The sequence below is a fragment of the Sus scrofa genome, chromosome 15 (assembly GCF_054392235.1).
Source record: "Sus scrofa isolate SSC_HxYL_T2T_F1_AM1 chromosome 15, Sscrofa_HxYL_maternal_Yorkshire_Landrace_v2.0, whole genome shotgun sequence".
Lineage (NCBI taxonomy): Eukaryota > Metazoa > Chordata > Mammalia > Artiodactyla > Suidae > Sus > Sus scrofa.
In genome coordinates this window covers 86,009,037-86,033,934 of record NC_139397.1, presented here as the reverse complement: position 1 = coordinate 86,033,934, position 24,898 = coordinate 86,009,037, and the positions used below count along the sequence as shown (strand labels likewise).

Sequence of the window (24,898 nt, the reverse complement as noted above, 5' to 3'; positions counted from 1 at the left end):
TGTGGATCTAACAAGACCATGTTAAAAGATTTTAAAACTCAATTATATAAAAATTTCAAATTCAACATAAGGTTAGTTGGAGCTAGAAAAGGAAGGAAGAAAGGTGTTATCTCTAGAGTATGTGGAGAGATGTATGGAGAATAGGAACTCCATTGAAAGGAATTAAAGACAGTGCTCTCTCTTGTGATATTGCCCTGCATTACAGACTCTAAGAAAAGCATTTTAGTAGTGCTCAAATATATATCTAATATATACTAATTTGAAATGTGTATGCTTACATCAAACGACACAACAATCGAGCCTCAAATAATTTAATTATTTGTGTGTATGTCTGTGTGTGTTTGTGCACACACACATGTGCATTTTAACACCAAAAAAAAATATTGTGGTCTAAATACACTGAGTCCTAAAAAGCATTTGCCTTCTATCTAATGATAGTAGTCAAATCTTTACTTGGGAATGTTTTATAAAATACTATTGAAATTATCCTTTTTTTTCCCCCAGACATTACGTGCTGCTGGAAAAACATACATGATATTTTTTGTCCTGGTGATTTTCTTGGGTTCTTTTTATTTGGTGAATTTGATCTTGGCTGTGGTGGCCATGGCCTATGAGGAACAGAATCAGGCCACCTTAGAAGAGGCAGAACAGAAAGAAGCTGAATTTCAGCAAATGCTTGAACAGATTAAAAAGCAACAGGAAGAAGCTCAGGTACTAAGTGATAATAAGCAAAACTGCTTTGTTATTATTGCTATTGTTGCTGTTACTATTATTTTTAAGTAGGAATACTGTTGTACTTGTCAGATTTGTATCCGCTGAGCCATGACAGGATCTCCAGATTCCAAATTTAAATTCTCATTAATACTAAAGGATGTTTGGGCTAGGGGCATAGTAAATGGGGCATTCATGTCTTGAAGAGAGAAAACAGTATTTGACTAAAAGGAAAAAAAAAAAAAAAACATGAATCGAAAGGTGAAAGTCATGGGAAGACAAAAGCAAAATCCAGTTCATGTCAGTGAGAATCATAGTTCCTCTACATCTTCACCAACACTTGCTATGGTCTGTCTTTTTCTTTTAGTAAAAAAATAATATATTTACTTTGCTGGACACTTGGAAAAACTATCATAGTGCAAAACAAAACAAAACAAAACAAAACTTAATCTTCATCCTACCCCCAAAGGATTTTTGACAAATGCATTTGATAAACATATTTATAGTCTTTTTCTACATGTGATTATCTTTTTAAGTAAGAAGAAAATAGCTTTGAACTCTAGCTACCACTTTGAAGCTTTGGTGACCCAGTATTATTATAAAATAATACATCAAGACCATTTTCCTCATATCTATATGGTTAATCATTAACCATGTGATCTTGGGTAAACCAATCCAGCAATTCCATTTTCTTTACTCAAAAATTGGCACACTAATACTTAGCTCATTGCACTGCTGTAAGGCAGTAGTTAGTAAACTTTGCAGCACATTAAAATTGCCTGGTGAGTTTTTTAATACCCCAAACTGCAGAATGTCTAGGGATGAGAGCTAGGCATTGAGAATCTTTTAATTTTTTTAAATTTGTTTTATTTTTAAAATTAAAGTACAGTTGATTTACAGTGTTGTGTCAATTTTTGCTATACAGCATAGTGACTGAGTCACATACATAGGGGTGTGTGTGCGCGCGCGCATGTGTGTGTATACACACATTCTTTTTCTCATACTATCTTCCATCATGTTCTATCTTAAGGAATTATATATAGTTCCCTGTGCTGTACAGTAGGACTTCATTGCTTATGGTATGGTCAGTCTTATTAGCCATACTACATTGCTGTCTTCTTTGCATTTTCTTAATGATTAATGAAGATAAGCATCCTCTCATGTTATTTTCCATCTATATGGATTCTCTTAAGTCAGATGTTCAAATATTTTGCCGATTTTTTTTAGCTAGATTGTTTTCTTATTATGATGTTTTCAATAGTTTTATATATAAAGGAAATAAGTCCTTTAGTCCTTCATGAAACATATGCTTTGCAAATATTTTCTCCTGGTCTGTAACTTGTCTTTTCATTCTCCTAACTGTATCTTTTAAGGTAAAAATTTTTAATTTTGATTAAGTACAGCATAGCAAGCTTTTATTGTCTGTTTGATCATGCTTTTGATGTTGCATCTAAGAAATTTTTGCCAAATCAACATCACAAGTATTTTCTCCTAATTTTTCTTCTGGAAGTTTTAGAGTTTTATGCTTTATATTTAGGTCAATGACCCATTTTAAGTTAATTTTTGTGTAAGTGGTGTGATTTATGTTAAGACTTTTTTCACATAAGGATATCTGATTATTCCAACACTATTTGTTGAACAAAAATTTTTTTCTCCACTAAATAGCCTTTGAACCTTTGTTAAAAATCAGTTGTCCATATGTTAGTGAGTCTATTTCTGGATTCTATTCTGTTCAATTGATTTTGTTTCCCTTTACACAAATACCATACTCTCTTAGTTACTACAGCTGCTTAATAAGTCTTGAAATCAGAGAGTGGTAGCTCTCCAACTGTTTTTCTTTTTCAAGGCTGTTTTGACTATTACATATATATTATATATTATATTATATATATGTATTACATATATATATTACATAATATATAATATATATTACATATGTATTACATAATACATAATATATATTACATATGTATTACATAATATATAATATATATATATTACATATATATTACATGTATATATAGCTTAATATGAGTTTTAGAATCAGCTTGTCAACTTTTGTTTGGATAGTTTCCATTGCTATGTCTTCAAGTTTATCATTTTTTTTTGCAACAACATCTAATCTGCCATTAATCCCACTAGGTGTATTTTTCATCTCATACATTATAGCTTTCATCTCTAAAAGCTTGATCTCTTTTATGCCTCCCACATAACTAACATTTTGAACTTACACAATACAGTTATAATAACTGTGTAAAGTCCCAAAATCCTTGTCTGCTAATTCTAACATCTGTGTCAGATATTGGTCAATTTTAATAATTTTTCCTCATTATTGGTCATATATTCCTGACTTTTTTTTTTTTTTTGCATTTCTGACATTTTTCTATTAAATTCCAGACACTTGTAACTTTACCTTTCAGAGTGCTGGATATTTTTGCATTCCTGTAAAAATTCTTGATCCTATTTTGGAAACATAGTTACATTACTTACAGTTTGATCCTTTTCCATCTTCAAACCTTTGAAGATTTGTTAGGTAGAACTAGAGCAGCATTCTGTCTAAGGCTAATTATTCCATACTACTAAGTAAAGATCCTTCTGAAAACTCGACCCCAACGCCCCGTTCATGCAGTGTCTTCAAAACCACTTTTACATGTATAGAGTCTGTTTTACTGATTGCTTTAGGAGGAAAGCAAATCTGATCTGTTATTATATCTTAACCGGAAGCAAAAGCCCAAATAACTTTTGTGCACAGTGATTTTTTTTCAAATGGATGTTTTCAAATATTTGAAGTAATGTTTCAATGACAGTATATCCTTACAATCTGTAGGTTGAAAATTTAAGTTTTTAATAATTCTGAGTTACTTTAAAGATATAGCATTAAGTCTTTTTATTGAGACTTTTTTTGTTCTTTTTTTTTTTTTTTTTTTTTTGGTGACTCATATTTGTCAATGAATTGCTTAACTAGTTACCCAGCCCAACCACATACTTAATATTTGCTCATCCTGCTGGGTCTGCTATTTACATCTTACCACTGGATACAGAGCAGTATCATGGTTATAGCTTATTGATTTTATAAGAAAAGCTATAAACAAATTTGGTGATACTTGAAAATCTTATAAAATACACCTCATGCCTGCCAGAAATTTCTACTACATTTCAAGTATTTAAGAGTTTATTCAAGATTACTACAAATAAAGCACATTTTAAGATAATGAAATAAGATAGCTATTTACATAGAAAAGGATCTCTTCATTTCAAAGCTTAAAATAAATGTTATAGGAAACATATATACACACACATACATATATACAGATAGATTGTACACAGTTGCAGTTTAAAGCACTAGATTATCCTATCATCATTTATAAAAACAAAGTAATGCACTTGAAAATACTAAGCAGACAACACAATACAGGAGTAATAATGTATTCTTAAATCTACTTTAGGGTAAAATATGGCCTCAGTTAAAAGAGTATAATCTTAAATTCAGCAGAAGTGCACTATGTCTAACAGAAGTTTAAAGAACCTAATTATATCTTAATTAGGTCAGCTAAAAAAATGTCAGTGCTTTTCACTTAAAACTCAGTTGTTGGATTTCTGTGATCAAATCATGATTGACTCAACTTTAGCTTCACACATATGAAAATTTAAATAGATTCAGGGTGACTTATCCCACTGTGTTTTCATATTGACTGAGATGGTACAGTACTAAGTTAATTTTACTTCCTTATTGACAAGGAGGTTAACAGCGGCCATTATATAGCCAATGCTGAAGGACAGGAAGGAATTGGAGGCAGAGAGGGAAGGGACTACCACTCAAGAGATCACTAGTGCTTCAGTGTAATGTGAGTCTTGCTCAAACCACCTGTGACTCTTCAAAAGCTACTATCTAACTAATGACTTCATGAAGTCTTCCATATTTCCATTTTTATTTAATATTTCTTGAGGCACCTCCTGGTGCTAGTCACTGATTAGACATGAAGAAAAATGTCATATTCAGTTCAGTGGACTCAAAAACCAAGTACAACTTTAAAAGACAAAGAAAGAAAACCCAACAAAAAATAAACGCTTGTCCAATTATCATCAAAATTGTTTGACATTTAATTATGATCTTTAAATGTCTAGTAGTGACCAGCACAGCATATTCTATAGCAGTGTATATTGGTCTCATAGGAAAAACTTAAGATTTGGGACAAAATTAGAAACAGTGGCTTTTAAAAAGATCCAATATAATTAGGGGTAGAATTGTAATAAGTATAGTTAATGTCTTTTAGTTTTAAAATGGGATTCTAAAACTGGAATTTATGTTTACTATGAAGTCTAATCACATGTAGTCATGTGGTTTTATTTTTTTAAGGATACACAAATACAGTAAGTTATAGAACCTATTTTGAAGCACACAGAAATGTTAAAAGAAAAAGTTATTCTCTGTGGAAATACTAGGCACATATTTGTTATTTTTTACAAGAGGAATTCAGCAATCCCATTGTGAAAGTAACTCTATTAGTCTAAGTAAACAGGCACTGGCCATGTCACAAAGCTGGGTATAAACAGGTACACAGACATGGGAGGTGACAGGAAACATCTGCCTTTGAGGGAACTGGCAAATCACTGGAAGTGGAACAAGTGACAGATTTAAGTTGACGAGTGACACAGAAAATGTGTTGTGTCGGGAGGTTACAGTTATTGCCTTACAAATCTGTTTTGGTTTTGAGTTATTTGAATTGTTACCCAGAAAAGGTAGGGAAATCATGTCTTATGCAAAACAAATTCCGGAAGTGATTTAAATGAACATGAGTTTCAGAATTATGGCAAGGGAACATTACCACCACTTCCACTTCCTTTGTTCGTAATCACAAACAAGTCAATAAATATTAGCATTGTGTACAGTGTGTTTCTACCTATACAAAGTGGAAAGATGAATTAAGGATTTATTTGGATAAACAGGACTAAATATACATTCATTCTCTCATGGAGTGCTGTATATTATGTATCTCCTATGTATCAAGCACTAGGCAACTATATTTAATTTGCTACAGATTAGTACTTCATTTGTCCACTTTATACAGTTATATTATTAAAGTTACTTAATATTTATAAAGAGCCCTTACTATTTCTCATCTTTCATTATTGATGATATTAAAAATGACTGACAATCAAGAATTCAAAAAAATCTGGATATCTGATTATTGCAATTCAATAAGTATCTAAATTATAAATTAATGTTTTATTTAAATGTTAGGCATTGTCTTATATTGTCTTAAATCTAGGTTTCCATAATGAATATAGTATTCAATATAAACAAATATCTGTTACATTTTATATGCTGTTTAGCCCAACGCATATATTTAGTACTATACGCGGTACTATATTTCCAGGGTCATGTCAATCCCAGAGAATTTGCATCACAGCACCTTTAGTTTGAAACCTTTTTAAAAGTTTTTAGTTGAGGTAAGATTTAGAAGCAGAAGCTACATAGGAGGGTTTGCTTCTCTTCAAGGAGGAAACATAAATCACTGAATGTTGTCAAATTAACTTATTAAATATGAGTTTTATCTTCTTTCCTAAAATGTTTCATTATACAGACCATTCTGACACATAGTTTTTAAATGAGATCTTGAAAAGTCAAGCCTAAGTATATCCTTGTTCTTCCCCTACTCTCATCCCAATGTCTAAGACAACTGACAGAATAGTGCATTTTTTTTACCTTTCTTTATTAAACATTTACTGTGCCTTTTTTTGGGTAAATGTTGGGTGATATACTAGCAATGTGCTCACAGACACACATGCACACACACATACAAATGGCAAAATTCCTATCTTGCTTAGAGTCTAGTGGAGAAGATAAAACAAAATGGTAGCTAAATTAGAGTTGTTTGTAATTAATAATAACGTACGTAAAGAGTTGAACCAATATCCTCACAATGTAATCATTACCACTCCCATGATTATGTTTCTAAATGGAATATACTTAATGAGAATTCAGCTTTGAGTTTCATATCCTCCTTAGTAATGATTGGGTCACTTCTAGTCTAAAAATAGGATTCATATAAATAAAATACAAAACATTTGGCATGCCATGTCTTACTTCAGAGCTGCTGTGTTTCTTTAGAAGATACAGAAATTCAAAATGCTTAAGTATACTTAGGGCTGAAATATGGAAAGAAAATATTTGAAGAAGTACTTATAATCCCTTCAATGACTATTTCAAGTACTTATTGACTGATATGTTAATCATTTATTATTTATAACAATAAATAATAAATATTTATATTTTTAAAATTAAAGTGCTATGCAATAAATTAATCATGCTAATCCCTGGGATTAATATGACCCCAGGAATGGGGACTATAGAACTGAATGTGATTCAAATGAAGGAAGAGGATAAACTAGACAATACATTCCCACTACTTCCATCCAGAGATAAAAGAACAGAACTTTGTATGTTTTGAGTTCACAGGAAAAGAAAAAGTCTTTTGTCCTAGATTTAGAAGGAAAAAATACCACTTAGTTGTTCACTATCATAAGTGGGAGGAAAAAAGTTATGGATGAAACTGTAATAGTAATCAGACCAGCAACCACCGCTAAAAGAACATTTGTTTTTATAAAGTGTAGAAAATATTTTTAAGACAGAAGTTGTTCCCTGAAATGAAGCTAATCTCAACAATTTTTTATAAAACTCTTTAGAAGATTTAGCAAACCAGACTTTTCTAGTCTTAATGCTCAAGTTAACACATTGCTTTATGCTATTTAAAATTGTGTCATTTATTAAGTAAACCCTCTTGTAGTAAAACACAGTGAATGAAATTAGCAGAAGACATATTTTTCACTATGGTTGATAGTCTTAAATGGCAACATTTCTGTCATAATTAATTGTTTTCAAAGTTGTATGTTTTAAATAGTGCCTGGTTTTGTTTAAACAGGCAGTTGCAGCAGCATCAGCTGCTTCAAGAGATTTCAGTGGAATAGGTGGGTTGGGAGAACTCCTGGAAAGTTCTTCAGAAGCATCAAAATTAAGCTCCAAAAGTGCTAAAGAATGGAGGAACCGAAGAAAGAAAAGAAGGCAGAGGGAACATCTTGAAGGAAACAACAGAGAGGGAAACAGGTTTCCCAAGTCTGAATCTGAGGACAGTGTCAAAAGAAGAAGCTTCCTTTTCTCCATGGATGGAAACCGACTGACTAGTGACAAGAAATTCTACTCGCCTCATCAGGTAGGGTTTTCTAAGGGCCCCAGTGTGTTTTGTCATTGCTGTATTTTGGTATATTTTTGTAATATCTGATTTAAGCGAGGGACAAGGAACTGACATTTAAATGATCATTTAAATTTATATAATAAATTATCATTAAAAGAGACATTAAATCATTAACATTAATTTAAGGTAATTAGCTTTTTAAATATTGCACTATTTTGAGAATATGTTTTTTCTTAACCTGCTTTTCTTGAAGGTGGAGGGAGACAGTTTTGTAATTTCTTGTTTACCTCTTCCATTTTGAGACCTCAAATGGGCCCACCTTCTTTGTATACGGGTTTCTGCCTTATTATCTGAGGTTGTCATTACAAGCTATGTATGAATTTTGAAAAGAAATGTCTCTGAATTTTGCTTTTAACTTCTGATATGAAAACTGTACTGTCATGAGCTTCCATTATGCTGATATGGTATCATGACATATTAGAATGAAATTATGACCAAAATGCTCCTGAAAAGAACTAGATTAAAGACAGTCTATTTTTGCTCTGATTTAATGCCAAGCTCCCAGTTCTTCAGCATACTTTCAGGTCAAAGAGGAGAAATAATTTCAACTCTTGTAAGTTTTACCAGTTGTATAATGAATAGTAAACAGTTATGAAACCTGTGATAACTACAGTTATAGCTTTGACCCACATTTGGTTTCATTAGAATTGCATGTGTCATGAATTATTAACTCCATAATTGTAATAATCTGGGGCAGAATTATGACCTTAATGAAATACTTTGAGGGACATGGTATATAATTAAGTTAAAGCAAAAAAAATAAAAAAATAAAAAAAAACCTGTACACCATCCAAGGGGTATGATGTTCTTCTTATCAAGAACAAACATTTTTGAAAAAAATGGAGTGATAAGCACAAAATTCAATATGGTGTTTAGCTCTTGGTTGAAAGAAAAAGGCATATGCTAGGAGTTCCCGTCGTGGCGCAGTGGTTAACGAATCCGACTAGGAACCATGAGGTTGCGGGTTCGGTCCCTGCCCTTGCTCCGTGGGTTAATGATCCGGTGTTGCCGCCAGCCGCGAGCCGCGGTGCGGTGTAGGTTGCAGACGCGGATCGGATCCCGCTGTGCCTCTGGCGTAGGCAGGTGGCTACAGCTCCGATTATACCCCCAGCGGAGCTCCGATTATACCCCCAGCCTGGGAATCTCCATATGCCGTGGGAGCGGCCCAAGAAATAGCAAAAAAAAAGGCATATGCTAGTTACCAATGGGTGTTTATTTTATAATTTATATTGGATATGTAAATAAGAATGTTAAAGAAATAAACTCTAAGTGACTTACAACTTGAATTCTCATTTTATGACAAAATGGATACACACACAAATTTATAAGATAAAAACCATTTTCGTATAGATAATGCCAGTATCAAGAGATCCAACTATTATTTGCATAGTACAATTATAAAATATGATGTTAAATGAGTATAATGCATTTGGGATTAACTTGAAGTTTAATAGGGCAACTTAGTTTCTCAGACTAGATTTTTGGGCTTAAATTTCACTTAATATTTTAGCATTATTAAGACTATTAACAGAGTCATTAGAATTAGGAATATTTGACACTATATCATAATGATTGACATCACAAAAGCTTATGTTCATATCTCAACTCCAAATTAATTCTGTGCCCTGTTCAAGCCACTTGTACTTTGTAAAATTTCTGTAAAATGGAGTAATGGTGTCTCCCTTAAGGAGTTGTGGGCTCTTAAAGAGTTCTAATATTAAGCAATATATAGAAAACCTATGTGACAAATAATACAGCTCTTATTAAGTAAAAATGAGTGACTGAAGGAAACTAAAAACTTTTGAGTGGTTTCAGTTATTACAAATGTATATATGCATAGTAGTAATAATTACATGAACATACTTAGATGTTTTTGAAAAAAGTACTATTTCCATCATTGTTTCATCATAATGCTCAAATAAAAGCTTGTGGATTAGTTCACTCAGCCAATCAACAAATATTTATTGATCACCTACTATAAGAAATAGTTCTAGAAAAAATCTCAATGAACAAAATAATACAATTCACAGTCCACTTCAAGTTCAATACCTACATGCAGAATTGTGTCTTATACAACATTCTTCTATTTTCCCTTTTTCTTTTACTGAAAATTAAGAAAAAGAGTTCAGATTTATCATCTTGGAACAAGGCAAAAAAAAAAAAAAAAAGATACCTAGAATTTATATTTTGGCATTCCTGAGGCAAAGTGGCCTTTCAGCCCTTAAAACATAAAAGCTTGTTTTTTGTGGAGAAAATGCTGCTACAGCTGTGGGTATTCCCTCCACTCTACTGCATCTTCTTGTGTGTTATTTTTGGTTTATTTTCTCTGAATACTATTTTTACTATCTTCTTTTTCAGTCTCTGTTGCCTTGAAAGCTGTGCCCACACCCATTATTATACTTTCCAAAGAGTGAACAGAAATTTCAAATAAACCCAAGGATCTGCAATGCCTTTGAAAACACCCTAACATAAAAACATGCAAATTAAAGGCATGTACCAGATACATTACAGGTGTAAACACATACCACATACTCCCAACCAATATTGTACAGCCATATTTTGTTTCCAAAGAAAGTAGCCTAACATAGGTATATTAAGATGATTACCATCCTAGGAATTAATGTAAGACAAAGTTAGCATTCCTCTGAGTGCAGGGTGAGGTCCATCGCATTAGAACCACCTGGAATGTATGCTGAATATTCAGATTCCAAAGTCCTACCCCTTCCTTACTGAATCCCAATTCCAAAACACAGATATCTAAAAATATACTCTAAGGTTTCAAAACATGAGTCTGAACATATCAATTTATATTGATAATTTAAACTGAGTGTGAGGAGATAAAAAACATTACCAATCTTTATTACTGAGGGCTGAAATAATATCTTCATGATGTCTAATTTATTGACCATTTTGATTACTGGAAAATCAGTCTAATTTCTGCCTGACAGTGAGTACACAAACATGTTGTATCAACTGAGTGTCACATAGACACAATCTCAGGCAAGCCAAGCTGGGCAGTCAATCATTCTTGTGAATATTTCTTCCCAAATCCAAAACAACAGCACATTTCTCAATGAATAGTATCTTTCCAGAACACCACGGAGACAGAGGGCAAAAAGATTATTCTAGTGCTCTGCAGTCAGGGAAAAGCCAGAAAAGTAAAGCTAAAAATGGGGCCTAAGAAAATCAGCATGACCTAATTAGGCAGAAAGACCAAAAATAAATTTGAGGGAGTCTGACTTACTTTCTCATGTTTTTTCCACTAAAATTATTTTCTTTGTTTTACATTGAAACCGGAAGGAAGAAAGGGAAGGTCCAGACATGTTTCCTCTGGCATATGGCTATATATGCATATGTATGTGTATGTATGTATCTAAGAGATAGAACAGGCTGTATGAGAAATGGGGTGGGGAGGAGGGGCAATAGAGAATGTCATTGTTAATGAGGAGGGGAGACAACAAAGATTCTGCAGATCAATAGAGACGTTTTTGAAAACTATCACCAAGACTAGAATAAATACAGAATTATTTGGTGCTGCTGATTTAAAAGCCATTCAAGAAGTAAAAGAAAGGACTTCATACTAAATCCTCATTTTCTAGTACCAGAAACTGTTTACTTGATTTATTCATAAATGCCTATTGAATTGTCCAATTCCTTATAATAAAATTAAAGTGAGATTAGAAGGATAAACTGTCTTCTACATCACCCTTCTTGGTTAAGTCATGTATAAATGCCTTACTTTTTTAAGCTAGTGTTAAATTTTAAATAAGAATAGTAATTTACACAGCAGTTTCAGAATTCTGTGTTGTGATTGCTATGACATATATTCTCTCAAACAAGGTGAATCATTAGTAGCCATTTGGGAAACTGTTAGCAAATTTAGAAGACAACATCATAGGTAAGTTTTATGACTTTTATGTCCATGTGTATAGAGACAAGCAGGTCCACAGAAAAAGGAGTAATTTCCTTTTAGAACTCACAAGAAAAGAATGGAGATTTTGTCTTTAAACCATTATCCAGAAGTGAAATATTGTGTACAAATATTTTAAATAAGCCAATAGTCTCACTGGAACCATGACTTATTTTCCAAGTTGCATGCCCTTTCAGATCACAGCATTCAGGACTGAAAGCTACCTACTAAAAATAATCACTTTTCCTCTCCAGCATCAGGTTCTGCTCTTAGAACATTATGATAACAAAATCCACCTCACAGTACTACAGTGAAGATTAAACGAAGTGGTCATACAGTTAGCAAATTGCATATCATGATTCTTAATCAGAGAAACACTTTTTCATACTTAAATTTGCTTCGTGGTCTTTAATGAAAGTATTAAAACATACATGTTCTCCATAAACTTGATTGCCTATGTTTAAGAGCAAGACTATTCTAACCCCAAAGCAAAAAGATTCTGCAATATTAAGACCTTTATTAAACAGGTGTTTCCCCCAATCCCATTCTTTTCTTCCTTGCTCTCTTCTCAGTCTCTGTTAAGTATCCGTGGCTCCCTGTTTTCCCCACGACGCAACAGCAAAACAAGCATTTTCAGCTTCAGAGGTCGGGCAAAGGATGTCGGTTCTGAAAATGACTTTGCTGATGATGAACACAGTACATTTGAAGACAGCGAGAGCAGGAGAGACTCACTGTTTGTGCCGCACAGACACGGAGAGCGACGCAACAGTAACGTTAGTCAGGCCAGTATGTCATCCAGGATGGTGCCAGGGCTTCCAGCAAATGGGAAGATGCACAGCACTGTGGATTGCAATGGTGTGGTTTCCTTGGTGGGTGGACCGTCAGCTCTAACCTCACCTACTGGACAACTTCTGCCAGAGGTGATAATAGATAATAAATTAGCTATTACTGACATTATATGCCAATTTAAAATAATGAAGGCCTGGGCAGTTTAGCCTGTTACACCATCCCACTTCCCCAAAATGAAAGTCCTTAAAAATTACACATGATTTATTAAATGGAAAATAGAATCTTTAGAACCAATTGAATTGTATGGGACCATTAATTTTCAAATGCTTTAGGTCAAAAGAGCCCCAGTTTTTAGAGTCTGGGGTGAAATTCGTATCTGCAAATTCAGTAGACTTACCAACACAAAATAATGGCACTTTGACAACCAAATTGCTATTAAAGATGTTTATTCACTCGGAATTGTATAATAATCTATTCATATTCTGGAAATTCCCTATACTTTAAATATTGTAATGACCAATATATTGATAATGAGCAGTTTTCATACAATCAACATAACAGTGACTCTAAAATGTTTTGATGTTTATTGAATGACTCTAAAACATTTTGATTTTTTCTCAGATGGCATACTGAAATGATTAAGGAAGTCTCAGGAAAGCACACACATTTCATTGTACATCTGTGTTTGTGCATGGAAAAAATTGGCCCATATGTGTCAATATTTTCAATATAGCCTCCAAGAAAATAATTCGGCCTTAAGACTATATAACCCTATTGTTTTTGAGGAGGAAGATTATCTGATTATTAATCATTGAGATAAGTTAAAAATACTTGAATAATACTATAATGAAATGAAACTATATGACTTTAGAATGTTTGTGAAAAATTTCCCTGAAAATTCCAACAGGTAAATTGAAATATTTCTGCAACATAATTGCCCTATACAATTGTATCCAACCAAAAATTTTTTGTTTTAATCCTCTAGAGTATTACCTATGATTTTTTAAAAAGCCTTTATAATTTGATAATAAATTTAGTATTTTATTATTACTTGAAAATTGTAATTGAGAAAATTGCATGTAGCATGACTTTCCAAAGAAATGCGATATAGTGTTGTTTTATTCATTGAAAAGGGTGGTTTGAGCCATCAGTTTTTGGTTTGCAGGGCACCACCACTGAAACGGAAGTCAGAAAGAGAAGGCTAAGTTCTTACCAGATTTCAATGGAGATGCTAGAGGATTCCTCTGGAAGGCAAAGAGCCATGAGCATAGCCAGCATCCTGACTAACACAATGGAGGGTAAGAAAAAGGCCGTGGGATAGTCAGATTCCTCTGATTATATACTTTGTGTAACTATTTATTCTTACTATAGAATTACCAAAGTCAGTAACCCAAGATTAGAACTATATAATATACCTAAGTAATTAATATATGGGATACATAATTATCACATTGATTATAAAAACTAATATTGTCCCTATTTCTTTTGATTCTGGTTCTTACCTGCAGAGTGACATTTCATCACTTGACATATCATCACTGAGGATTTGTCTTTACAAATATATTATCCTTAGGCAATTAGAGTAAACACCTCCCTTTTTAAGTTTTGGTATGTAGAAGCACAAGGAAACATTTCTTTCAAGCTTGAATCTGTTCTCCAGGCATGGAAGTGGTGATGGGTTGGGGAAGCATATGAATGAACTGGAGAAATCAAAACCTGTGCTCCACTTCAAAGAGACCCTTAAAAAAAAATCTTTCAGAATTCCTGTCATGGCTCAGTGGAAAAAAATCTGACTAGTAATTATGAGGTTGAGAGTTCAATCCCTGGCCTTGCTCAGTCGGTTAAGGATCCAGCCTTGCCATGAACCACAGTGTAGGTATCAGACACAGCTTGGATCTGATGATGCTGTGGTGTAGGCCGGCGGCTATAGCTCCAATTTGACCCCTAGCCTGGGAACCTCCATATGCTGCAGGTGCAGCCCTGAAAAGAAAAAAAAAAAAAAAAAAGTTCGTCGATTTTGACACACAAGAATGGGCAGCAACTATTACTACCTTGTTTATTCATTAAATAAGTACCCACTTCTTCAAGTTTGGAGGATATTACACTAGTACTGCAATTGTATAAACCAGTTATAAGTCATATGTAGTTCTTTAAAAAATTTCAATTACATTGTGTATCTTATCCCATTGGTGTATTGGGTATCCAAATAGGTATATAATAATTCTTTTTTAACAGACTTTACCCATTAAGTTACTAGTATCTTTTCATATACTAGGCTATATAATTCAGAAAAATACAAGTAAATATGAATAATGGAACTAGACTTGGGTCTGAATCTATACTAAAAGGACATACTACATTTTCATTTTATACAAGATCAATGCTGATCTTGTATTAATATGTATGATTAATATGTATTGGAGAGGAAAGAATAGGTCAGACATATTAATAAAAATTATAGTTTTAAACAGTGTTCATAGAAAGTCTTTCAAAAGAAACAATTGTTTGATACACTTAATAATTCTGTAAATCTTACTTTAAAATTCTGTTTTGATTAAGAAAATGTAGCAATTTAATGACCCATAACCTAGTTAGTAGGTAATGAAGTTAGTTTGAGGTGAAATACTAAATTTGGTATTCTCTGTTTAATTAAAGGAGAAAGTCTATTAACTTGGCATTTTTAATGAGCATTTTTGAAAATATTTAATGGAATTGTCTTTGCAAGTCTGTTAAACTAATATGAACTTCCGTCCCAAAGCAGAAGCATAAATTTCATTAAATAATGTATAATCTGCAACAACAATCATTTGTTTTTATTGTTATTTACTACTCTTACTCTTTATTGTTCCCCCAGAACTTGAAGAATCTAGGCAGAAATGTCCACCGTGCTGGTACAGATTTGCCAATATGTTCTTGATCTGGGACTGCTGTGATGCATGGTTAAAAGTAAAACATCTTGTGAATTTAATCGTTATGGATCCATTTGTTGATCTTGCCATAACTATTTGCATCGTCTTAAATACCCTCTTCATGGCCATGGAGCACTACCCAATGACTGGTCAATTCAGTAGTGTGTTGACTGTAGGAAACCTGGTGAGTTGATTTGATTACTTATTTTCTTTGTCAGGGATGGGGCAGAGGGACCAAAGAAGAGATCCATTTGTGTTGTGTAGTAGATGAAACATCTAAAGAAGTATGAAAGAGATTCTCAGTGATAAGGTCTAGAATTCATTGGTATGAATGCTAATTGTTGAGACCAAGATCTGTGCTGATTGATCATGGAGTCTTATCCTTTATAAACTTGTTAAAATCTTTACTGTAATTCTTGCTGGAAGTATATGTCCAAGGCAACCATGAGGTCTAATTCTGGCTCCAAAAGCATGCATTTTTAACACACATTGCTTCTGAAGAAATCATATTCTTTGAAGGGAACCCATAAAGACTGATTTCTGAACAAAAGAGGACATAGTTGTTTCAAGCTGAACTGCCTAATAAAATGCTTCAGCAGGATTCACAGAAGAGAAGAAACAGTTCATAAAAATGCATTTGTAATTTAGCCACACTTTTGATTCAAATTACCTGGCCAGACACCTGTGTATGTGTATACCGACATACACATTTTCTCTTAAATCTATATGAAGAAATTGAAATGGATGAACAAGTAAGAAAAGAATTTACATAGTTTACTAATCAAGACCTCTCTTTCCGGCACAAGACAGAAACAGAACTCAAACTAGCTTAAGAGGAAAATAAAAAGACTGACTGATGGAATGGAAGGAAAAAGATGAACTACCAAAACATATAAAGAGTACAACTGGGCTTCAGGAAATGCTTTAACCAAGAGCTTGGATGTAGCCCAAACATTCATTTCTTCCTTTGTCTATAGGTCAAGAAACATGATAAGCCATAGCTCATTGGTTTTACATCTTGTAACCTCTGTGATGGAAAAAAACTGGCTCTTTTTCAGTTCCAGTTCAAGACTCTAATGATAGAACTCTGTCTGGCATAGTTTGGATCAGCTGCTCACCTTTGGTTTAATCAACACTGGCAAAGGGTAGAGTTATATGAAAATGGCAGTCCTGAGGAGCTGTACAGGTGGCGGAGCAATTCCTAACAGAAAGAAGAAAGGGAATACTAGGTAGACAACTGCATAAATGTCTACTCCAATAAGTGACCTCAACTTCACTGCATTATTTGACTCAGTAGAACACCCACCATATTCTTGAGATTTTTTTCGTCTTTGGCACCTATGACAAAAAATATATATATATATATATATAATTTTTTTGTCCAGCTGTTGCTCAATCCTTCCAATCATTCTGTTTCTGCTTCCTTTTCTGCATGTTTCTTCTTTTGCCTATTAAGGCTATATTTCTATGTACTCAAGAATGCTAGGTATTATCTACACTTAGGGTATAAGCTGTGTTCCATTTCTGTATTTCCAACAGTTTTAGCTAATTGCTCCAGGATAACTTTAAACACAGTACTTGACATCCAAAGACCACCTCTCTCACAGTTTATTGAAAGTCCAAAAAAGTCTCATTTCAGTCTTTTGTTGTATCTACTAGTAGATTTCTAGCTTCACAGATAGAAATCTGATAGCCATTTAACTTACTTTCCCTTTATTTCTTACATACAGCTTTATATGAAGACCCATTATTTCTCTTTTCCAGGTATCAATCTTTTAACTCTATAACTACTATTAAAATCATTTTTCTAGTACTCTGCACTCAGTATGTTTTCACCTTGCTAACACATGATGGTCTCTATTTGTAGTTCAACATTCCTATTTGGCTTTCAAGACTCTCCATTTGATCCCATCCTTCTTGTACAATCTTATTTTCAACTGTTTCCTAATTAGCCATCAGTAGCCCCATCACAACAGCCTTGTCACTGTACCACACAAATATTTATATGTTTACATATGGGGAAATAATTCACTATTCTCTAACTTTGCATTTAAAGCATTCTGAGTCAAATAATTTAATATCAATTCTTCACATTCTTCAAGATCCAACTCCAGTCTCATCTCCTCTAACATGACACTCAGCCCACACTGAACACTCTTTTCTTAACTCCTAAAGCATCTGTGAATAGAACACAGTTAAATATTAAAATTTTTCTTTTTGTATCATAATTCTTGTTTTTCAAATTCACTAGAAATTACTCCAAGGCAGAAGTTACATCTCATTTTCCTTTTGTATCACTCACTTTACATGGTTGTGGCCCAATAAATAAGCAGCAGATTGTTTCCTATCCAAAAGGGCTGCACCATGTACCACGTTTTCATGAAAGAACATGGGCTTTGGAATCAAGTGGAAATGGGTTTGACCTCATTGCCAGTGATTCCTAATAATGTAGCACCTGAATAAGTCTGATAAAAAAAACATGAGTCCTTGTTTTCTACTACTGAAACAGACATAATAGTACTCATCTCCCAGAGTTGTTGTGAAGGTCTAATGAGGTAATATAAAACACTTAGCACTATGCATGGCATCTAGCGTGTGCTCAGTAAACCATTTCTTTCCTCTTAGATATGCTCTTAACCCTTCTTTGAAATACTGATGGAGGGAGTTCCTGTCGTGGCGCAGTGGTTAACGAATCCGACTAGGAACCATGAGGTTGCGCGTTCGGTCCCTGCCCTTGCTTAGTGGGTTAACGATCCGGCGTTGCAGTGAGCTGTGGTGTAGGTTGCAGACGCGGCTCGGATCCCGCGTTGCTGTGGCTCTGGCGTAGGCCGGTGGCTACAGCTCCGATTGGACCCCTAGCCTGGGAACCTCCATATGCCGCGGAAGCGGCCCAAGAGATAGCAACAACAACAACAAAAAAAAAAGAAATACTGATGGAAAATAGTTCTGTTCTAGCTGCTGTATTTTTCCCAGAATATTGGACAGTTAAGGAAGTTGAATGGTTAGGAAGAAATTTTGGAAATTGATCAGAGTGAAGCAGGATACTGAGGTTTTAGAGAATTTCAATATTGAAGAAATTGAGTATGGAAGTACAGGATAAGGAAGGTTGGATTACAGGATTATCAAATGGAAAAGCACTACACTGAAGCACCAAATCTGGGTCCATGAACAGCTGTCTGTGATAAATATCTGGGCAGTCTTGAAAAAGTCAAGGTCTTGTTTTTTCACAAGCACAATGTGTTGGACTAGATGATTTTTCATGTTCTAAAATTTTATAACTTTGAGTAGTGATGGAGATAATGAGGTAGACAAGTGGGGTGAAAAACTGATTACTGGTAGATTGTGGCAGTATCACTGGTAAGTTGAGGTAGCATTGGGGAAAAAAGACTCATCGAGATAGAGAGCATAGATGACAGAGAATAAATTTAATGATACATAACCATAAGAATAGGAGAATACGTAAACTAATTGTTTCTATTGGCTAAACACTCATTATTAGCAATAGCAATAATGTCATATATCTGTAAGGCATTCATAATTTTTATACCATATTTTATACCCATAAAAAGCTTCATAATAATATTTATATATGAAAAAATATATATACACATATACATACACACACACAAAGAATATATTCCTTATATCATGTGTACTTAGGTGAATTTAGATTTATATTATACACCACGGATGAATGCTGCACTGTACATTTTGTGGGGAGTTTATAGTTTATTATTTAATAAATTTAAAATTTCTATGGACTAGTTTATTACTACTCAAATGATTGTATACTGCCTTATAAATAAGGGCATTGAGGTTTTGGTTGAATTGATAACAAAAGAATGTCCCGTAAAAGAGTTGCAGAACTTTCAGTCTTTACTTAGATCAGTGTGCCCTTTTGTATCCTGTTTCTGGAGCATATAAAAATTACATCACTTCCCTGTTGACTGGATTGATCAAATTTGAATATCAAGAGACTTCAAATCTCTATTGAGTTTCTTAAGATGCTCTGTTTTGCTTTTTTCTTTAATTTTGTTTGAACCATTATAAAACCCATGCATCCACCATGGGGATTCCATAAGCAAGAAATCTTCCATCAATAACAGTAGGTTAAATAATCTCTTCATCAAACAAACCTTTCCAACAAAGAGTTGTCACTTTTTCTTCAGGGAATATTGATAGAGATCTGTAGCTCCAATGCTATTTTCCTTACTATAACTCTCCTACCAGTGATTAAACCCTTTATTCTGCTAGAACCAGATGGGGACATTAGAAAATGATACCTGTTTTAAGGATCTTACAGAATATTTGCAAATAAAATCCTAAAGAAACGCAATCATAAAAATTATTTTAATTAAATGGTATGGAGTAGGCTATGAACTCAATCTCAGGAAAGGGACATGATAACTCGTTGAGGGGAGGAAAAATGGCTCTTATTTATTGAAAGAAAAAAACTTAGGACCCAAACTCTAGAACTCACCTAAAAAGCCTCCTGCATCAGTGAAGGAGTGCTATTTGGCCATTTAACTCCTTCCCTGGTGTAATATAAAACTGGCTTATCATCCGTTTCTAACAACTACTAATAAAGCTCTTGTGTAACAATAATTGTGTGTATATCCCAATTTCTAATGAAATTTGCTAAGCAATATCATACCGAAAGAAATCCAAGAATATAAAACAGATGTGATGAATCATCACGATATGCTCATTTGACAAATGCTAGAAAAGAAAATTATAAATGTTAAATGAGGAGGAGTTCCCCTTGAGGCTCAGTGGTAACAAGCCCAACTAGTATCCATAAGGACACAGGTTCGATCCCTGGCCTCATGCAGTGTGTTAAAGAATCCGGTATTGCCTTGAGCTCTGGTGTAGTTTAGTTGGCAGATAAGGCTCGGGTCTGGCATTGCTGTGGCTGTGGTGTATAGGCTGGTGGCTACAGCTCCAATTCAACCCCTAGCCTGGGAACGTCCATATGCTGCAGGTGTGGTCCTAAAAAGACAAAAAAAAAAAAAAAAAAAAAAAAAAAAGATGTTAAATGATTTCCTACTATTTTTCTTTAAATATATTTCAATTTAAACCTCAAAAAAAGAATCATCAACAACAACAAATATTTAAAGATAAAAATCCAAAAGTCATGGGGATTTATAAACTAAAACTTAACCTAATGGTAATGGAGCAAAAGGAGGCTGCAGTTATGTCACATTCACTACAAAGAAATGCAATGTCATCTGGCCAAGTTAGAGGTTCTGTGCAGCAAACTGATCAATATTCAACAGAACTTTCCTCTCTAAGTAAATATTCAATAAGGAAACTTTCCTATCCCTGAATCAAGACCTTAACCCCTAATATTTGATCATTCATACCCAGTGCCCCAAAAAACAACACAACTCAAAATGCTCAAAATTTGTTTACCCTTGGTCCAGATTCCAGGCTGATTCTCATCCCTATCTTTTGTGCCTACCCTTTTACTAATTGTCTTGTGTTATCACAAGTAGGTTAGAAACTTTCACTGAACTTATCTACTCATTAAAAAAGCTGGCTTAGAAAGCCTATAAAGGTATTGTCCATAAGAAATTTATCAGCCTAAATGAATTAGGTTTATGCAATCTTATATTGTATATCCTAAATTAGTATTGTAGTTTCGAAGCCTAGTACAATGCTAATAAGTGCTGAAAAATTTTTTTATGAATGAATGAATGGCTATAGAAGCTTCTAATCCAAAGTTTCAAAAAACAAAAGCTTCTGCCGAAGATAAGATATAATTAGGCTAAGTCCAAACAATAAACATTCAATGTGTTTTTATTAGTTGCCTTAGTTTTAAAAATTCTTTGTGATAATATAAATTCAAAGGCATCAGAACTTCTGTATGTTTATAAACCACACATGGCCTTTATGTACATAATCCTGTGCATATCCAGGAACTGCCAGTTCTTTGTGTTCTTAGCATTTTCTGATGAAAATTTTAAATTATGTAAACATAAGTTATTTTTAGTTGACCTCTGCTAGAATGAGAAAGATTTTTTTTTTAAATCTTAATCATTGACAATACTAAACTAGACTAACATGTACCAAAAACAATAACAATGACTTTTATGGCCTAAATTGAAAACTTTTAATTAAGAGATATATTGGAGTTCCCATCGTGGCGCAGTGGTTAACAAATCCGACTAAGAACCATGAGGTTGCGGGTTCGGTCCCTGCCCTTGCTCAGTGGGTTAACGATCCAGCGTTGCCGTGAGCTGTGGTATAGGCCGCAGACGCGGCTCAGATCCTGCGTTGCTGTGGCTCTGGTGTAGGCTGGCAGCTACAGCTCCGATTGGACCCCTAGCCTGGGAACTTCCACATGCCGCGGGAGCGGCCCAGGAAATGGCAAAAAGACAAAAAAAAAAAAAAAAAGAGAGAGAGAGAGAGAGATACATAGCTATGATATTACAGCAAATTGTAATTAAAATGTTATTTTCATGCTCGGATTAAATTTTAGGTGAAAGAATATAAGTTTAAGGTGTAGGTTTTTATAATGCAGGACATCTTAGTCACTTCAGAAGAACTGAGAAGTTTGCCTTATGGTTTTCTGTAGGAAGAGAAATATGTAGATTATTTACCTGGATTGTTCCTAATGCAATATAACTAATATATTTCTATAATCAGGCTGTTTATTTCAAATAGTAGCTGGTCCTGAAGCTTTATATAAGAAATAGTATTTGTATAAATCAGAACATATTTTACATTCACCAGGGAAAAAATACCCCATAGGGAATCCTTTTATAAAATGAAAAAAAGAAATCACCTTTAATGTGCATTCCACCACATAGCTGTATTTTAATATTCTAGGCTTGCTTGAAATACATTTTATTTCTATTTGAGTGAATAAATAATGAACTGAAGTTAAGCTATTTTTCTGATATGGGTACTTCCCTTAGGTTTTTCTGTGATTGGGAAAATGAGATGTTAGCCGCATTTGCACATTTGTAAGAGTGGATCAAGTTTCCCTTTAACTAACAGGATATTTTAGAAACAAAATAATTTTAATACTTGTAGTTTGACAACGTCCCTTCCAGGTAAAGGCTGATTTACCTTGATAAGTGGTAAGCTTGACTTTACAGACATAATATGCTGCTTTTTCCTATAGTCAATTAAGATAATTCCTTGAAAAGATTTTTTGCAAGGGTAATTTCATAGCTCCTCATGTCCTTGGGTCTCTTAGGGTGTGGTTTTGAGTTAAAAAACAAAACCATTTTCAAACAGGCATTCATCCAGCCACTCAAATAACTTATTAATTCTAATTGTGAGTGTATGCATACTGAGAATGTTCTCCTGCTGCTTTCAGTTAAATCCGCAGTTCCCTGCTCTATTTATCCATTAACCTTAATTCTGAGGCATGAATCCAGAGATAATTATTATAAAACATTAGTGGCAAACTCACTTTTATTTCAGAAATGTTTATATAATTATAGAGATAAGTTAATATCCCTTTAAAAAACACAAAAATCAAGGACAAAATGTTTTTTACAATTTTAAGTAATTTTTGAGTGACTTCCAATAATACCTAGATTATTTTTTTCTTTTTTTTTAATATTTTTTAATTTTTTGTCTTTTTAGGGCCACAACTGCGGCATATGGAGATTCCCAGGCTAAGGGTCGAATCAGAGCTATGGCTGATGGCCTACACCACAGCCACAACAGCCACAACACCACCAGATCTGAGCCGAGTATGTGATCTACACCACAGCTCACAGCAATGCCAGATCCTTAGATCCTTAACCCACTGAATGAGGCTGGTGATTGAACCTACATCCTCATGGATGCTAGTCAGATTCGTTTCCACTGAGCCATGACAGGAACTCCAAATTTTTCTCTTAATGTAATACTTAAAAAAATTGGTTGTGATTATAGTAAAAGCATAAGGTAACAAAAGGGGCAATAATTCAGTAGCTATTATGTAATTTCAAATTTCAAATGTGGACAATGAAATGTTTTAAAATCAGCACTATCTTGGAAATCTAGCAGATTCATTAAATAACACAAATCCACTTAAAATGCACTCTGAAAAAAAATGCTAAACCTGTATCCATTTGTCATATTTCTTCACTTTAAGATACTTTTATTCATAACTATTGAACATTCTTTACAAATTCTTAAGTGTCAAAAGTTTTTTCAGTGAAATACTGATCTCTATTTTTCTTTAGGTCTTCACTGGGATCTTCACAGCAGAAATGGTCCTTAAGATCATTGCCATGGATCCATATTATTATTTCCAAGAGGGCTGGAATATCTTTGATGGAATTATTGTCAGCCTTAGTTTGATGGAGCTTGGCTTAGCAAATGTGGAGGGACTATCTGTACTGAGATCATTCAGACTGGTATCTGTATAGATTATGTTTATATTCTATCTCTCATTGGTATAACATTTATTTTGAAAATGAATCAATGTGTATTTTTATAGTATTTTTTTACTTTTAACAATATTTTAAACTTACACCAATATGTGTGATATTCTAAGAAAATATATAAATGTTCTCTTGAAAGCTGAGTGTGACTATTTTTCAAGAATGATGAAAAATGGTTGAAACACTTCATAATGATTACATTTTAACATATTTTAAACTTATACCAATATGTGTGACATTCTAAGAAAATATATAAATGTTCTCTTGAAAGCTGAGTGTGACTATTTTTCAAGAATGATGAAAAATGGTTGAAACACTTCATAGTGAGCTATGTGAGACACATTTAGAAACACACATGTGCTTCTAAAATTATGCTTTAAATTTTTTTGCTTTAAAGTCTATGAAGAAATGCAAATTAAAAACTGTGTACCTAATTAATCTCGGCTTTATAATCAACCTTACTTATACTAGTGAGAACTAATTTAAAGGAACATGTGGAAAAATGTGGAAAATATTTGATCCCATTAGCCCTTTTTTTTTTTTTTTTTTTTTTTTTTTTTTGCTTTGTAGGGCCGCACCTGTGGCATATAGAAGTTCCCAGGCCAGGGGTCAAATCAGAGCTACAACTGCTAGCCTATGCCATAGCCACAGCGATGCATGATCTAGGCTGTGTCTATGACTTACACCACAGCTCACGACGCTAGATCCTTTAACCCACTGAGCAAAGCCAGGGATCGAACCCACATCCTCATGAGTACTAGTCAGGTTTGTTAACCACTGAGCCACGATGGGAACTCACCCATTAGCATTTTAAACAATGGCATAACAATTTTTTTTGAGTTTATCAAAAATTATTTCAAAATATGTAAAATTTTATTTGACATTAAGTAACACGTATTTTTCAAATTGAAAGGAAGATTTTCAATAAATTTATCAAAT

General features: G+C 33.7%; 2 protein-coding genes across 41 annotated transcripts in view; both read left to right on the top strand.

Annotated features, from left to right (window-relative positions):
- Positions 1-24,898, top strand: part of TTC21B (tetratricopeptide repeat domain 21B) — an 875,896-nt gene that overhangs the window by 736,872 nt on the left and 114,126 nt on the right. The gene's annotated exons all lie outside the window — the stretch shown is intronic.
- SCN3A (sodium voltage-gated channel alpha subunit 3) overlaps positions 1-24,898 on the top strand; it is a 106,834-nt gene that overhangs the window by 48,839 nt on the left and 33,097 nt on the right. For 10 of the 40 annotated variants that reach the window (XM_084999317.1, XM_084999316.1, XM_084999315.1 and 7 more), the window contains 6 exons: positions 505-711; positions 7,635-7,922; positions 12,447-12,647; positions 13,829-13,961; positions 15,518-15,756; positions 23,759-23,932. In XM_084999317.1, the coding sequence (XP_084855443.1) occupies positions 505-711; positions 7,635-7,922; positions 12,447-12,647; positions 13,829-13,961; positions 15,518-15,756; positions 23,759-23,932 (1,242 nt within the window). Of the gene's footprint in view, positions 1-504; positions 712-7,634; positions 7,923-12,446; positions 12,795-13,828; positions 13,962-15,517; positions 15,757-23,758; positions 23,933-24,898 lie in introns of all 40 variants that reach the window. The other 30 variants (XM_084999304.1, XM_084999303.1, XM_084999302.1 and 27 more) reach the window with 4 other exon arrangements.